The following is a 14,061-nucleotide window of genomic DNA, read 5'->3' on the forward strand; positions in this document are numbered from 1 at the left end:
CCACGTAAATATTTGTTTTTGCCATCATCATCATCATGGCATACAGATCACAACAAAATGACACTCGAATACACCTGATTCACAACCTTAAAATAATAGCGGCAGAGAAAGTGTGTCGAAAAAAAAAAGATAATTTTACGCATATATTACACGTGTTATAAAATAAAAACTGTGCAACCTACTATGAAACTCATTACATATTTGAATTCACCATACGAACCTATGAACGGAGCAAAAGTTTCATTGCCGTTGGAAACAGATTAAATACACTTTTTTCTTTCGAGTACCGCCTCTGCTTTAAATGAAGCGGGAGCGTACATTGGTGGTCGCAGCACCTGTCACTCGTTTACTGCGCCGCGCTCTCTTAATAGCTGCAGAAATAAGCGTCTTTTTCCTTCCTTCACCGACCCACTACCACCGCCACTCGTTTACTCTCATCTCTAGCCGTGGCCTCCGCGATTGGCTGCCGGCGGCCAATCGCAGAGGCCACGCTTTAGCGGTGTTATCTCGCGCGGTGACTCGCCGCGGCGCTGCAGTCACCGTCCGGGGCGACGATTCGTTTTCCGCAGGCGTTGCGCAGACGTTGCGTCAGTTGGGCGGGAGTTCGCGAAGGTTCCAGTCGCAGAGAGAAAGCCTGCGCTTCTGTGGGGGCGGAGTGTTTGTTTCGTACGCGAAAGCGGTTGCAAGGGAAAGGCGCGGTGACATCGCTCTCTCGGAGGAGGCTGGTCGTTTTGTTTGCGGTGAGTCGAAACGATTCTTTACAATAGGATCACAAAGCGGCAGATCGTAACGTGTGCCGATTTGCTGCGCGGCACTCCTTAGAACTATCGTACGTGTACAAGGCACCTTGTTCGGTCGGCAGGTTCTTGTACTTTCTGCACGTGAATGACATAAAGTACGCCAAACGCTTCGTCGCGCGCCGAAAGCTTTATTTGATACACGTTCATGAGGCTTCTACAGCGTGTTCTGCCGAATGCATTTTCTTTGTTCGCGCCAAAAATAACCAAGATGGCGTCGACCAGCGGCGTCGTTGGCTGCGAATCACGCTAGTGTCCCGTCACATTTCAGCCAAGGTTTTTTTTTTTTGTGGAGGAGGAGGAGGAAGAAACCTTTATTGATGCTGGCTGTCCCAGATAGCCCTTATCCCCACAGGGCTGGTTGACATCCCTAGTCCGGGACGTCATTAGTCGAGGCCGCCACCCGAGCCCGCTGGACTAGAGTTCACTGTTCCTCTAGTGTGGAGCTATTGAGTAGGGTCGTCTCCCAGTCCTCTTTGGTGGGGTTGGGAAAGGGGGTTAATTTTGGGTTCATTTGGCAGGCCCAGACCATATGGTAAGTGTTGGCCACTTCCCCACAGTACTGGCACTGCCCACTTGTTTTTGGGTCGTAATATTTTAGTATGGCTGAACAGAGCAGCGCATTTGTCTGTAGGCGCCGCAGGATGCGCTCCTCCGTTTTCGAGTTTTGTGGAGACGTTCTTCAGCACTCAGCGTCGCACGTTGCTAAGAGCGGGGTAGCGTTGTTTGTGGCCGCTTATCTTGACGACGGAGAAATAACTTTGGTTCTCATTGTTTTGAGTTGGTCCAATCAGCGGCACCCAGGCGGCAAACGTGCTTGATCGCCTTTGTCGGGTCTGAGGTGGGATTTCGGGGCTTTAGAAACGTTGTGCTGCGGCTAATCGGGTTTCAAGCAGACTTCCTGTTGGGCGAGTTGTTCTTGTATCAAACGCGACACTCTTTAGCGCAAACGTGAAACAAACAAAAAAAGGAAGGAACTTACTGAGAAAAGAAGAACGCAGTTCACAGGGCGAGCACTAAACATAACCAGACTTTTTTTTCGAAAAAAATACCACGGAAAGAAGACCCCCTAATTGCATGCGTTCTCCGTTGAGTTGCCAATTAAGCATGCAGTCAAACAGCTAGGCTATTCACACTATTGAATAAATATACCAAAGTTTCGTTTATACAGTCCGCGCCTTCGCTCATGATATGATAGGTTTCCAGTAACTCTCTTCCCAAAGTATCAGCTGTTCTACCCAGGATGCTAATTTCGCGAAGCTGCGAGTGCGCATGTGCAGGCTGGGCATGCAATGGACCAGTACATGCGCATTCCTTTCGTCTTTCCTGGACAACTTCAAAGTGATGTAATAATGTGCGTTTATCAGCCCATTGCGCGACCCGCACACGAGCACAGCAGCTTCGCCAGATAAAGATCTTGAGTAGAAGAGCATGGACTGACACTGTGGTATATTTATTCGTAGCGAGTATAGCTTGATTTGGTCTTCATTTGGGGTCTTATTTTTGTTGTATTATTTGAAATAAATTTTGTTCATGTTTAGCGCTCGCCCTCTGCGCTGTCTTCTCAGTTTTTCGTTGTTTTTTTTCATGTTTGCGCAAAGAAAGAAAGTCTGTGCTAATGGTATTTTACTTCACGAAGCGAGAGACATTTACAATTCAACGCTGTGTTCTGAGAAAGCGACGATGGATATGTAGACGTCTAGATGCACGGTGTGTAGTACATCGTTACCTGCCGACTATAGGTTGCAGGCACAATAAAGCACCAGGCCTGCTCGGAAAGCGCGATACAGCCACAGCAAAAGCTTGATGATCACCGTTTCTAGAATCCGTTGCAAACTCTGTTGGGTCTTCCATGGACGTGCTAAAGGGGCACTTGCTCCTTCAAGCTAAACCTGAACTTGTCCCGTCCAAACTTCAACAGCGTTCCGGTTCTTTGAAACGGACCAAGGATGGCCCAACCTTCTCGTAAGCACGGGTTTGCTCCGAGCTCATACAATAGCAGGTTGACCTCGCACGATGGCTGACACCGAGGGTCGCGGGTTCGATACCGCACGCAGCGGTCACGTTTCAATGAAGGCGAAATGTTAGCTGTGGCGTAGCCATAGGGCAGTACGCCATACCCCCCCCCCCCTCCCCACGTAAATATTTGTTTTTGCCATCATCATCATCATGGCATACAGATCACAACAAAATGACACTCTAATACACCTGCTCTTCCTCCCCCCCCCCCCAATATGTTCTGATCAAGGAGGTGCCCCCCCCCCCCCCCCCCTGTACCTAAAAAAAAAAGCTTATATTACAGCGAAAGCTGTTATGGGATCACAACTCGGGTCACACACAGCGCCGTAGTTGTCCGCCGCCGCTGTTTGTCACAACATCTCGCTAAATTAGGAAGACAAAAAGACCTAGTATCATTGACGAAGTGGGGCTTGAAGCCGGGTCTGCTAGGTGCCAGCCCAGTATTCTATCACTGAACCACGCCGGTGCTTGAGGCTTGTCGGCACTTGCCTTAGGCAGGCTTGATGTCAGGAAAGGAATTGCGTTAGCACGGCTTATGAAGCATTTAAAAACAGCGAAAGAACGAGCAGTCGTCGCACAATGCGAATAGCGTAAAGAGTGAGCCGTCAAATGCTCGAACCCTGTACAGAAGCTTGTTCTTGTTCACCTATTAACTGTGGCGCATACCCACTTCAGGCATAATTCCTAATCGTTGTCGGCCACTGTATAAAGAATTGGCGCGAAATTCCTTGGAAGTGTTCAGTGGATGCCACGCTTCTACTACTACCCACAATTTTTTGTTGTTAATGCCGTAGTGGGTATTAAGAAAGGGCACTTGCACCAGTTACCCAATCGGTGTTAAGAAGAGGCTCTGAAAGGCTGCTCTTCTAGCTTTTGCTGGAACTGTGCTGCGCTGCGCCTTCTGCGCATGACAGATGCTTATTATTATTATTATTATTATTATTATTATTATTATTATTATTATTATTATTATTATTATTATTATTGTTATTATTATTAGGACGACAGGCGCACACTCAGCACTATTGTACAACTGTGAGTAGAACGTCGTGAGCCCGCTGAAATTGAATTTGAGGCACGTTGGCTGTGATGAAAAAACTTTTAGTACTTTGTGCGCGTGTGCATTCTCTGCGCAACTGAGCTAATTGCTGAAATGAATTGACTTTATTTCTTCATTTTCTAATGAAAAGTAAGCAGAAGCTAAAGGCCATGTGGCTTGACTAAGACTTCTGCTCCTACGACAGTTCGGCACGCAGGCCGTACATAGCGCAAGTCTATACAGAGTAAAATGTACGGACATGTTCCACTGAATAGTCACGAAACTTACAAGAACATGTGCACAAAAAAGTGGAGAAGCGAGAATACACATGTCATGTCTGCAAAGAAGCAACAAAAAAATGTTACATAATACACTGTTAGGTCATTTTTCCCAAGTCAACAACTAAAATTTGCAATTAAGACACTGAAATTAAAAATACTTACAGCAGCTTTGTCAGACCAACTCAATATTTTGTGAAATGAGCAATGTTTTAAATGATTCACTTGACGCTTCCATAACTTCCTCTTGAAATTCATGTATTCTATTGATTAGTGAAGGTGCTTGGTAACTGTTTGCCATAATTTGTTCTTATTTTTGGTGTTTTCAGATAGTGTTGCCGAAAGCTGTAATGCTGGTTGGTGGGTGCATCCGTAATATAGTGTGTCCTTTTTTGTTTGCTATGTCTCATTAACTTGTAATAGTACACCTGATTTGCCTTTTACATAGAGTACTTGATGAAAACAGGCTGTGTTCTAAAATTCTGTAAAGGTCCACGATAACCCTCAAATGTGCCTAGGACTCTTTTTTGCAGCACAATCAGCTTCTTATATATTTTTTTGTGTGGTCGTGCCCCAGAATAATATGCAGGAAGTTAGTCCGGAGTAAAAAGTGCGTAATAAAACGAAATTTTCAGCCAAGAAGGAACCAGAGTACTCAATCTGTATAAGCAGTCAAGAGTTTTACTCAATTCTGTTACAATTTTGTCTACATGTGTGTTCAGGCCAGATCTTCCTAAAACCACACTCCTAGAAATTTTTGACATTTAACCTTCTCGATTATTCTATCATCAAAAACAATAGTTGCGTTGCAGTGTTGTAGTTTATTAGTCGGGGCAAGTATCATATAATTTTTTTTGGAAGTCTTCATTTGTAATTTGTTCTGTCATGACCATGAAGAGAGTTGCTTCATACAGTAGTTCACCTTTGACTCAAGGTCTGATATAGTGGCTGCTTTAAAGAAAATGTTAATATCGTCTGTGTACATAACTAATTGTGGCGACTCGTGGATATCATACAAGTCATTGATATACATGAACATCAGAGGTCCAAGTATTGAACCATGTGGGACACCCGTAGTGATTTCCGCGTAAGAGGAAACATCATTATTTAAGCTGACATACTGATATCGCTTTCTTAGGTAATTACGCAATAGTGTGAGTGCGTTACCCCGTATACCATACTTTTCAAGTTTATCAATTAATAAGTTATGGCCAACCGAGTCAAATACTTTTCTGCATTTTGGCAGCAAAGGCGGCAGACAGCGCAGAAGCTTATCGTCTACTTGTGTCTCACAGGCGATACCAGGACAGCTGCGGTGGTCGAGCACGGCATAGGTCAAGGGACTGCGGAACTCGGGCCAAGCTAAGCTGGTAGCGTTGTCAACTAGCCACGTCAAAGCGAAGATTATTCAACGCCTACGTGACTTTGCTGTACCCCTCCTGCGCCTGCGTGGACATTGCTACGCAGCTATACTGGAGCGCAAGGCCGGCTTCACGGCATTTCGGCAGCTGAGGCGGCAGACAGCGCACAAGCTTATCGTCTACTTCTGTCTCACAGGTTTGAGTATTTCTAACATTTTAAACTCTTTTTTCTGTTGCCTCTGCTGCCAATAGTGTAGTTCTAAATTGTGTGAATTCATCTTTTTGAACTGTGCCCCAAAATGGGAAGTGATATACAGAGTTTGAAGCGAGAATTTTGGAAAGAAATAAGGGACCTAAAGAGCGGCTTACACTTCATAAGCAAATGAGTCCATTAAGAAAGAATGCTCAGACATCAAGAAAGAAAGCATAGCATTTAAGGCAATTCAAGAAACCATTTTGCAAGAGCTTGAGTGCCTCAGAAAGACGACGCAAGAAAACGCAACGCGCATCTCCGCACAAGATCAATATTCGCGGAACAAAAACTTAGAGATTAAAGGCATCCCGCAAGCAGTCAATGAAAACCTTGCACAAGTGCTTACTAAAATAGGGGATGCACTAGGCGAAACTATTATTGAACATGACATTGAGGCTTGCCATCGTGTTTCGGCCCGAAGCGCAAATGCTCGTTTGAATGCTTCCGGCAACCAAGACAGCTCTGTAAACTCAAATATTGTCGTATCCTTCAACCGCCGAGTAAAATGTGATGGCCTAATGGCTAAGGCAAAAGGAACTTGGATAAATACGGAAGACCTTGGCTTTGCTACAAAGCAACCGGTGTACATCAACGAGCATTTGTGCCCACAACTAAAGAAGCTACTTGGGCTGACGATTGCAAGAAAATGCGAACTGAACTGGCGATTTGCATGGACCAGGGGTGGCAAAATGTTCGCTCGAAAAACACACATCTCGTGCTATCTAGATAACCAGTGAAGTAGACCTGGATAAGATGCGCGAAGGTGGTCTCACTTCCTAAAGTAGTGACTACCTCGTCACAGATTTTTAGTTTTCTGCTTTACTTTTTTTCTTTAACATGGCATCACCAAAAGATATAGCACATCAGAATGATGGTGCTCACCTGGCATTTTTACACTGCAATGCACGATCGGCTCAAAATGAGTACGATGAGCTCACCACCTTCCTAGATGAATTTTTCTTTAGGTTTGACATTATTATGGTTACGGAAACCTTGTACACATGCGACGAGAAAGTGTTTAGATTACCAGGCTATAATAGCTTTTACTTGAATAGATCTTCCCGCCGAGGGGGAGAAGTACTGCAGTTAATCTCGGAAAAGCTTTCTTGTAGCTTACTCACTGAATTTACAACAATCACACCGGATTATGAACCTTTAGCACTAATCCAAGATAACCATGTTTATGTTGTTCTTTATCGCCCACGTTATGGGTGTGTTGAAAAGTTCTACGTCTTCCTTGAAAGGCTACTAACTTTTGTAGGCATAAATAAGCTGTGCATCGTAATAGGTGGTGACTGTAACATAAACCTTTTACAAAGTAATGCAACGTCACGTTCATTCAAGCTGTTGCTTGATTCTTATGCATGCACAGCCACATTAAACGAACCAGCTCGTGTCAGTATTCACTCTGAAAGTCTTCTAGACATGTTTATCACGAAAAATAAAAACGACTGCTTGTCAGCAGGTTCCGTTATATCGGATGTGAGTGATCACTTCCCTGTATATATGATATATAAAAAGAATGAGATTTCTAGACACCTAACACCAAGTCCTTTGGAACCCTATAAAGTACAGCAAATCAATTCAAAAACTTTGGAGCAATTTAGACACCATATTGAAAGGTTAAACTTCCGTGCCTTGTATAACTGCAAAAATGCTGATGAGGCTTACGATACTTTGATGCATCTTTTAAAAAATGCAATAGCGTGGCCCAGTGCATTTCAGCGCACTGGGCGACACTGGCCATGCTGTACAGTGTGTCCCAGTGCCTCGCAGTGCGTTGTAGTACACTGCGACACACTGTACAGCGTTTCCGGCGTCGCACAGCGTGCTGAAACGCTCTGGAAAATACGGAAAACCTGCTTTTTTTTTGCAGGGCTGGGAGAGTTGTGTGCGAGTACGCCGTTTGAGGCATTCTCTCAGAAAGAACTCAATTTTTTGGAGCGCGTGCTGTGAAGAATTAGTATCAAATTGATATTTCGTAATCAGATAACAACTACGTTTCTTTGATAGTGTGTTCTGCCACACGTGTGCGGTTTTGTCATGTGTCTGCTGTCTCGTGAAATGAGATATATTATGTGTTGTAAGGGTACACAATAAACAAACTTGGAAGTTAACAAACAGACCCAATGTACACATTCGATTTTCAATATTTGATATAATTTCATGTTTAATGTTAAGAGCTCCTTCTCAAGATTTCTTTTCTGAAAACTGTACTGCATGTCACTGATTACATTGTATTTAGAAAAAAATTTCTGTGGTCTAACGTTCAATGCACTCTCAAAGGCTTTTCATTAGACAGGTAAAACAGAAATGGGCCAATAGTTTGTCATAAGCTGTTTACCCCCTCCTTTGTAGATTCGGCACACTCGTGCTACTTTTAGTAGATTGGGAAACATACCACTTTCGGACATACTGTTCCTGATATGCATAAAACGGGGGCGATAATATCCGCAATATATTTAATTGGTGCAGGTTTAACGTCATCATGACCAGCAGATACATTGTTTTTCAATTTAAGGAGTAGTTGTGTAACTTCAGCAGCTGCAACAGGCGTAAGTAAAATTGAGTAAGAGAGACGGGTACTGTTCATGATAGGTGTGGTTATATGTTCTTCCTTATTAGGATACTGCGTGCTAGAAACGAAATATTCATTTAAAGCAGCTGCTGCCTCCGGGCCTGTCAACACTCCAGTGGGTGTTATGTTGATGTCATTGCTCTTTGTCTTCATAGCTTTGAGCTCTCCGACTTCATTCCAAACTTTTCTAGGGTAATTCTTTATCTTATCAAAGAATTGTGTGTAATACTTGATTTTCGCTTGCTTCAGTTCAGCATTCACCTTATTTCTAAATTTCCTAAAGTCTCTAAACACATCAGCACTTCTAGATTTTACAAACTTGTGATACAATTAGTTTTTTGTCGTATCTTCCTGTTGTTTCGGTTGTGTGGTTTTAGCGGAAATCATTCCACACGTTGGCGTTGCGGCGTGATTACTGCGCCTTGGCAAAGGTAGGTGCAGTGAGCGCAGTGGGTGTCTCTCAGTCAAACCGACTGATACACGAACGCTGGTTTAAACTTGTTGGTTCTGGAAGACCCCAGTTCAACTCGTGACTGTCATAGTGCCAGTGTGACAGTCAAGCCTTTGATATGATGGGCACTATGTAGCAGCTTCTTGGTAAGTAAAAAAAGAAGGGGGGGGGGGGGGTGTCCGTAGCACTAGTGGTTCAAGGCTGGAGCCTTGAGCAGAGTTTGTGATCACCTAGATTCTTTCAGCTTTTGCTTTGCTGAACGTCATCTCAGTCTCTGTTTGATCTGCTCAGTCTTTGCAGTGATGGCTGCATCAGCTCATCTTCAATCGTCATGGTGTTATTTAGCTTAGACTTAATTGATTATTTCATATGCAGCATGATAATAGTTATCATGTTTATTACTATATGCCTAATTTATGGAGTATCAATTAAACACATCTAATTAGTCATGTATTAAGTGCCATATGTAGCTAACCACATAGTAAAAACATTGCCCTACTTTACGACAAGTTTGCTGGTACTTGGTGACTGAACACGTTTTTGTAACTTAAAGGAGCAGCCCAGGTGAAAATCTGTAACTGGGAATCTAACTGGTTTCAACTGGTCCCAGTTGAACTGGTTTAAGGAACACTTTTCCAGTTGGGAATTTTTCCCAGTTGGGAATCTATTCCCAGTTGGGAATCTATTCCCAGTTGGCAACTGGGACCAGTTGGGAACCTATTCCCAGTTGGCAACTGGGACCAGTTGAGAATGCATTCCCAGTTGACAACTGGGACCAGTTAGAACGCATTCCCAGTTGAGATGTTCTTAACTTTGAACGTGCAAATGAGCATTCTAAGCACATGAAAGACTCCAAAGGACTTATGTTGAGTGTATATGAGACGATTCTATTTATTAATGCAGAAAAAACATTGCACAGCCCTAGTCTTTGGTCTTCGTTGGGTTATCTATGGATTGAATGCATTTCGCAGTACATTTACTGTGGAGGTTTTCGTCGCTCTGCCTTGATGCAATCCTGAATTTTTTCAGTTAGTATGCTGGTCAAGTTTCGGGCTGCAATGGACGAGTCGGCGCCTGTCACATGCGACCAATGGTTGAGTGTTTCTGTAAAAGAACAGGTGACATGTTACGTGCACTTCTCAGGATAGATTTAGCACATATACACAGCAGACCAACCTTCCAGAACCGCGACCTTTTCAGGTGTCAGCGCAGGCTTTGCAACCTCGCCGAGGTTCCTTCTTCCTGGAGCTACGCCACCTTTAACACTGCGTGACGCTAGCCCTTTCTGGGACCATATGGCTTGTGCCGTTTCCTTCACCACCAGCCTTGCCTTCTTGTGAGACAGAATTCTTTTTGCCTGAATAGGCGTCAGGCAGATGCCCTTTTGAAGATGAAACTGTAAATATCAAGGAAGAGAGCGATGCAACATCTTGTTCCTGTAATTATTATTGGCTGACAAAGAAGTTCAACTTAGCAGGCGTACAAATATTGAATAGCAAAAATTTTATTATTACAAGTTTTTGTGCAATATAATTTTTTTCTGAATGTGGTAATGAGCATGGTTTCTTTTTTTGTTTACTTGACTTGTGAAACAGGTTGTGTGGGGAAGGGGGGGGGGCAGCCTTGCATCACTGCAGTTTATTGTATGCTTACCAGCTGGTGAGCACCGGACTATGTAAGAGATTTGAAATGCTCCTTGGCTTTGCCACCGCACGCTATCGGATATTCACGTGAGAGAGGAGGCATTTTCGCGCCACTTTGGCAAAAAGACAGCAGCGGTCTAGATACAGGTACTTTAAACAATATTTTTGGTAGCCCTGTATTTAATTTTTTGTTAGCAGACATACACACCAGATGTCAACCTATATATGATGATTAATGCATACTACAATTTAGGGCATATGTAATTATTACATGTTCCATAATGTAGGTGTTGCCGACTTTCAGTATTTGAGAATTTGAAGAGCACATATTCAATTCACGAATTAAAATATTCGCAGGGCCACTATTCGATTTGTATTCGGATATGCACATGCTTTTGCCACCTCATATAGTGTTTCTAAATGTCCAAATTATCTGTGGTATTGGTAATATATCTAGCTACCGAAATTGACAAGGGCAAGTATACAAGCCACCTGTACTTTCTAGAAGCTAAAATGTAACATGTACTGCAGAAGATTTCACAAACTTACCAACAACTGCTGCTGTTTTGCACCACTGTCATTGGCAACATGCCAAGTAGCTGCACATCGTTATTGTGGAGGCACCTCTGAGCTGTTCGGCAGGCAGTTTGTTTCACACGGCTTATAATAATATCATGGGTTTCATGTCCCAAAATCACATGATTATACGGGATGTCAATGTGAAGGGATCTGCAAATTTTGAATATAGTGTGTTCTGTCCTCAATAGGAGTATTATATTAGAAAAGAGGCTGTGTGCACAAAGATAATAGTAAATCATGGTCACTAAGATTACAAATGAGTGCTGTAACTAAATCAGTGCTGTGAAGCTAGATGTAAGTATAATGTAATGAAGTGACAATTAGTTGGGATGCAATCACTCAATTTACTGAATGTAAACACATTTAATTCAAGCTACCATAGTTGCTGGTGTGAACATATAACATGCTACAATTTATGTTGGCATCTACAGTATAGATTTGAAATTATTTACTTTTTGACCATTTGCATCAATCATGTTCAAAGAATGCAACATTATGCTAATTTCATTGTGTGCTTGAACTTCACAGGTAAAGTGCAAAATATATACTCACAGAGCCATCTTCTAAATATGAAAAACATTTCCCTGAAAAAAGATGTTGCAAATTTGTGAAACATGGAAATTCAGTAGTTTCCTACAATAGAAGCACACAAGTAAAAAAGCCTACTTGGACTAGGCAGGTCATCAGATTCTTTTGCTGCACATGCTGGAAACACAAGGAGCAAAGCTAAATGTTTACACAAATACTACACATAAGCCTGTAACTCACCAGTCATCGAAGTGGGAGGTTCCTCTATGAAGTCTGCATAAATATTTTGCATTGTTATAATTACACGTAAGCAATACAATAGAAATAAACCTAAAGCCTTACCATCAATGGCACTTCGTGAGTGTAGACTGCCAGCATCTGGTGTGAAAAAGCCAAAATTTAGATCTCACAGGAATAGACAAACATCCTCCAACTTACTCGGTGACCCAGGCACAGTCTCTTGAATGGACTTTACTGCATTTTTTTGCAATTTTAAAATCAGTTACAAAGGCTGTATTGAGAAAATAATCTAGCCTCTTGCAATTTTTGGCATGCATCATTTTACTTCATTTATGCATGCAAAAAAATCAGATCTGTGTGCATAGTACACCAATTTACAAAACTTGCTAATTTTATATTTAATACTATTGCACATACAATTCATGCAGTGATGGAAGCAATACATGAACATCCTGGTTACTTGTGTGTTTCATTGTGTCAAATGTCATTTGCTAAGGAAGTGCAACATTGCATTTCCTAGCAAGTCTCAAGGCAAAAGTCATCAAACATGCATGATCCTTTGAATTCTTTCCCAGCAGGAACAAGCTTTGTTGACTCACTGGACTGCAAATAGTATACTGCAAAGTGCTTTAAGTAAATCTGAAAAATAATTAGTGATTATGAAGTAACCGATTATGCATCTTGATCCATTACATGAGAAGGGAATACTGCTTTAAGTACTCTAGCTCAAGAAGTGCTCTTATGCTATATGCTACAGATGATTGTCAATTCTATGTAGTATGAAACTAATAACACTAAATTTAATAACAAAAATGAATATGCACCTAGGTTGCTTGTGGCCTTTGCTGTCTCCTTTCTAGCTTGTACAGTGCAGCTCTCAACGTCAGCCTCTTTGCTGTGCTGCAGGTCTTCAACTGTCAAAATATTCAAGAAATGCTCACTAGCTATGAAATTAACAGGTTGTCATCAACATATAAAAAAACTTTCTCATTTTAAGAACTAAAATCAATATATAATTATTGTACTTACACCTCAGAAATTTTGAGTTTAACAGCACCTGCTGTGAGCTAACTTGTTCTTGCAAGAAGATGTTGTCTTGCCGCAGCTCCTTGCATCTCTTTTTCCAAAATTTGGTTTTTTTCTTCTCTTCTGTTACTTCTGAGCTGGACACGAGAGAGTCATCCGAGCTTGATGATGAACTCAGTCGCGTTTTTCGCTGCGTAAACATTTTTTTTTTTTTTTGCTTCACTGAAGCTTTTTCACAGTGAAAAGAAGAAAATAAGTTTAAGGAAATCGGGTATTATATAGTTAATACACGCTCACAGTTTGTTCCGAGTTCTGTCGGAGAGCGTGGCTCATCTGCTTTTTCAAGATCTGCTCGTACCGGTCTTTTTTTGCTGCAGTTCGGTTGACAGCTGTTTTTTTCATTCTTGCAGCCTGCAAATTTTGGATTAGACATACTCCCAATATCTTAAAATAATTCGCACTTCCTTAATAGATTCGAAAAAAAAGAGAAACACCTAAAAAAAAAAAGATTTGCGAATGAACAAGTGCGCACTTACAGTGGCCTTCTTGGTCACAGCTCCTTCAACGTCCGAGCCTTCCTCAACTGCAATTTTAGGGATCGGAATTCTTTTTGGCGATTCCCGAGCTTCTTTCTCTGTGGCTGAAAGTGCAAGTGTGGATATTAGACTAACGCGTAGATCAGGGTAGATGGATGCACTTACCGCCAAGTCGAAGTATCTGGGCTTTATATTCACCCGTGTCGTCACCGTTTGCTTCATCCTCCCAGTGAACGACATACACTGCCTTGCCATCGAAATCCGTCTCGTGCTTCGGATGAAAATCATGGATATCCTCCACTCGCACAACATATCTACGAGTGTCATGTGCATGGTCACTATCTAGAAAGCGAACTAGCGCGAACATTATATCGAACCAAATATGACAGTCAACGGGCTCAGCGCGCACGTGGGTAACGCGGGCCTGACACAAAGTGGATTGTACTCAGCTTGGCCCGGCTTCGCTCAGCTCAACCAACCAAGCCAAAACTGCTTGGCCTGGCCTGAATTTAAACGCGTACAAATTCATAAATAACGTTGTTAAAGAAACGGCCTATATATAAATAAAAAACCTGTAACGTTCGGTGCTAGAAATGCAAATAAAAATATATTACCTATTATTCACTTCATTGCTAAGCCGTTACAAAGCCGACTGAATCCAGATCTCAAGTCGTTTGCATGGCGTTTGCGCTTTCGTGGATCGAAAGATTTCCACTCAAGCGCACGCTAATAC

General features: G+C 42.4%; 2 protein-coding genes across 16 annotated transcripts in view; one reads left to right on the forward strand and one right to left on the reverse strand.

Moving 5' to 3' along the window:
* Positions 1-14,061, forward strand: part of LOC119180407 (uncharacterized) — a 131,970-nt gene that overhangs the window by 96,053 nt on the left and 21,856 nt on the right. For 6 of the 8 annotated variants that reach the window (XM_075869046.1, XM_075869042.1, XM_075869045.1 and 3 more), the window contains one exon: positions 5,429-5,690. The exons of 1 other annotated variant lie outside the window; for it this stretch is intronic. The gene's annotated coding sequence lies outside the window, so the exon portion shown is untranslated. Of the gene's footprint in view, positions 1-584; positions 741-5,428; positions 5,691-14,061 lie in introns of those variants that run through there. One more of the 8 variants, XM_075869049.1, reaches the window with a different exon arrangement.
* Positions 9,638-13,840, reverse strand: LOC142767422 (uncharacterized). 8 transcript variants are annotated; one of them, XM_075869054.1, is made up of 12 exons: positions 13,494-13,695; positions 13,329-13,432; positions 13,090-13,203; positions 12,796-12,982; positions 12,591-12,680; positions 11,965-12,000; positions 11,869-11,904; positions 11,767-11,799; positions 11,665-11,703; positions 11,551-11,582; positions 9,953-10,172; positions 9,638-9,880 (listed from the first exon to the last, which is right to left on the reverse strand). In XM_075869054.1, exons 1-12 carry the CDS (start codon positions 13,693-13,695, stop codon positions 9,753-9,755), a joined length of 1,221 nt encoding a protein of 406 aa, XP_075725169.1. In that variant the 3' UTR covers positions 9,638-9,752. The 8 variants fall into 8 exon arrangements, with proteins under 8 accessions (XP_075725169.1, XP_075725170.1, XP_075725171.1 ...); XM_075869055.1 differs by lacking the exon at positions 11,965-12,000 and having other exon boundaries at positions 13,494-13,840; XM_075869056.1 differs by lacking the exon at positions 11,665-11,703.

This window comes from Rhipicephalus microplus, chromosome 7 (genome assembly GCF_043290135.1).
Source record: "Rhipicephalus microplus isolate Deutch F79 chromosome 7, USDA_Rmic, whole genome shotgun sequence".
Taxonomy (NCBI): Eukaryota; Metazoa; Arthropoda; class Arachnida; order Ixodida; family Ixodidae; genus Rhipicephalus; species Rhipicephalus microplus.

Excerpts from the sequence above, each read along its gene's own strand:
- LOC142767422 (XM_075869051.1), bottom strand. The coding sequence starts at position 13,695 with ATGTTCGCGCTAGTTCGCTTTCTAGATAGTGACCATGCACATGACACT. Across the intron at positions 13,433-13,493 it reads CCAGATACTTCGACTTGGCG|CCACAGAGAAAGAAGCTCGG; the intron begins GTAAGTGCATCC and ends TTGCACTTTCAG. Across the intron at positions 12,983-13,089 it reads GACAGAACTCGGAACAAACT|CGAAAAACGCGACTGAGTTC; the intron begins GTGAGCGTGTAT and ends ATGTTTACGCAG.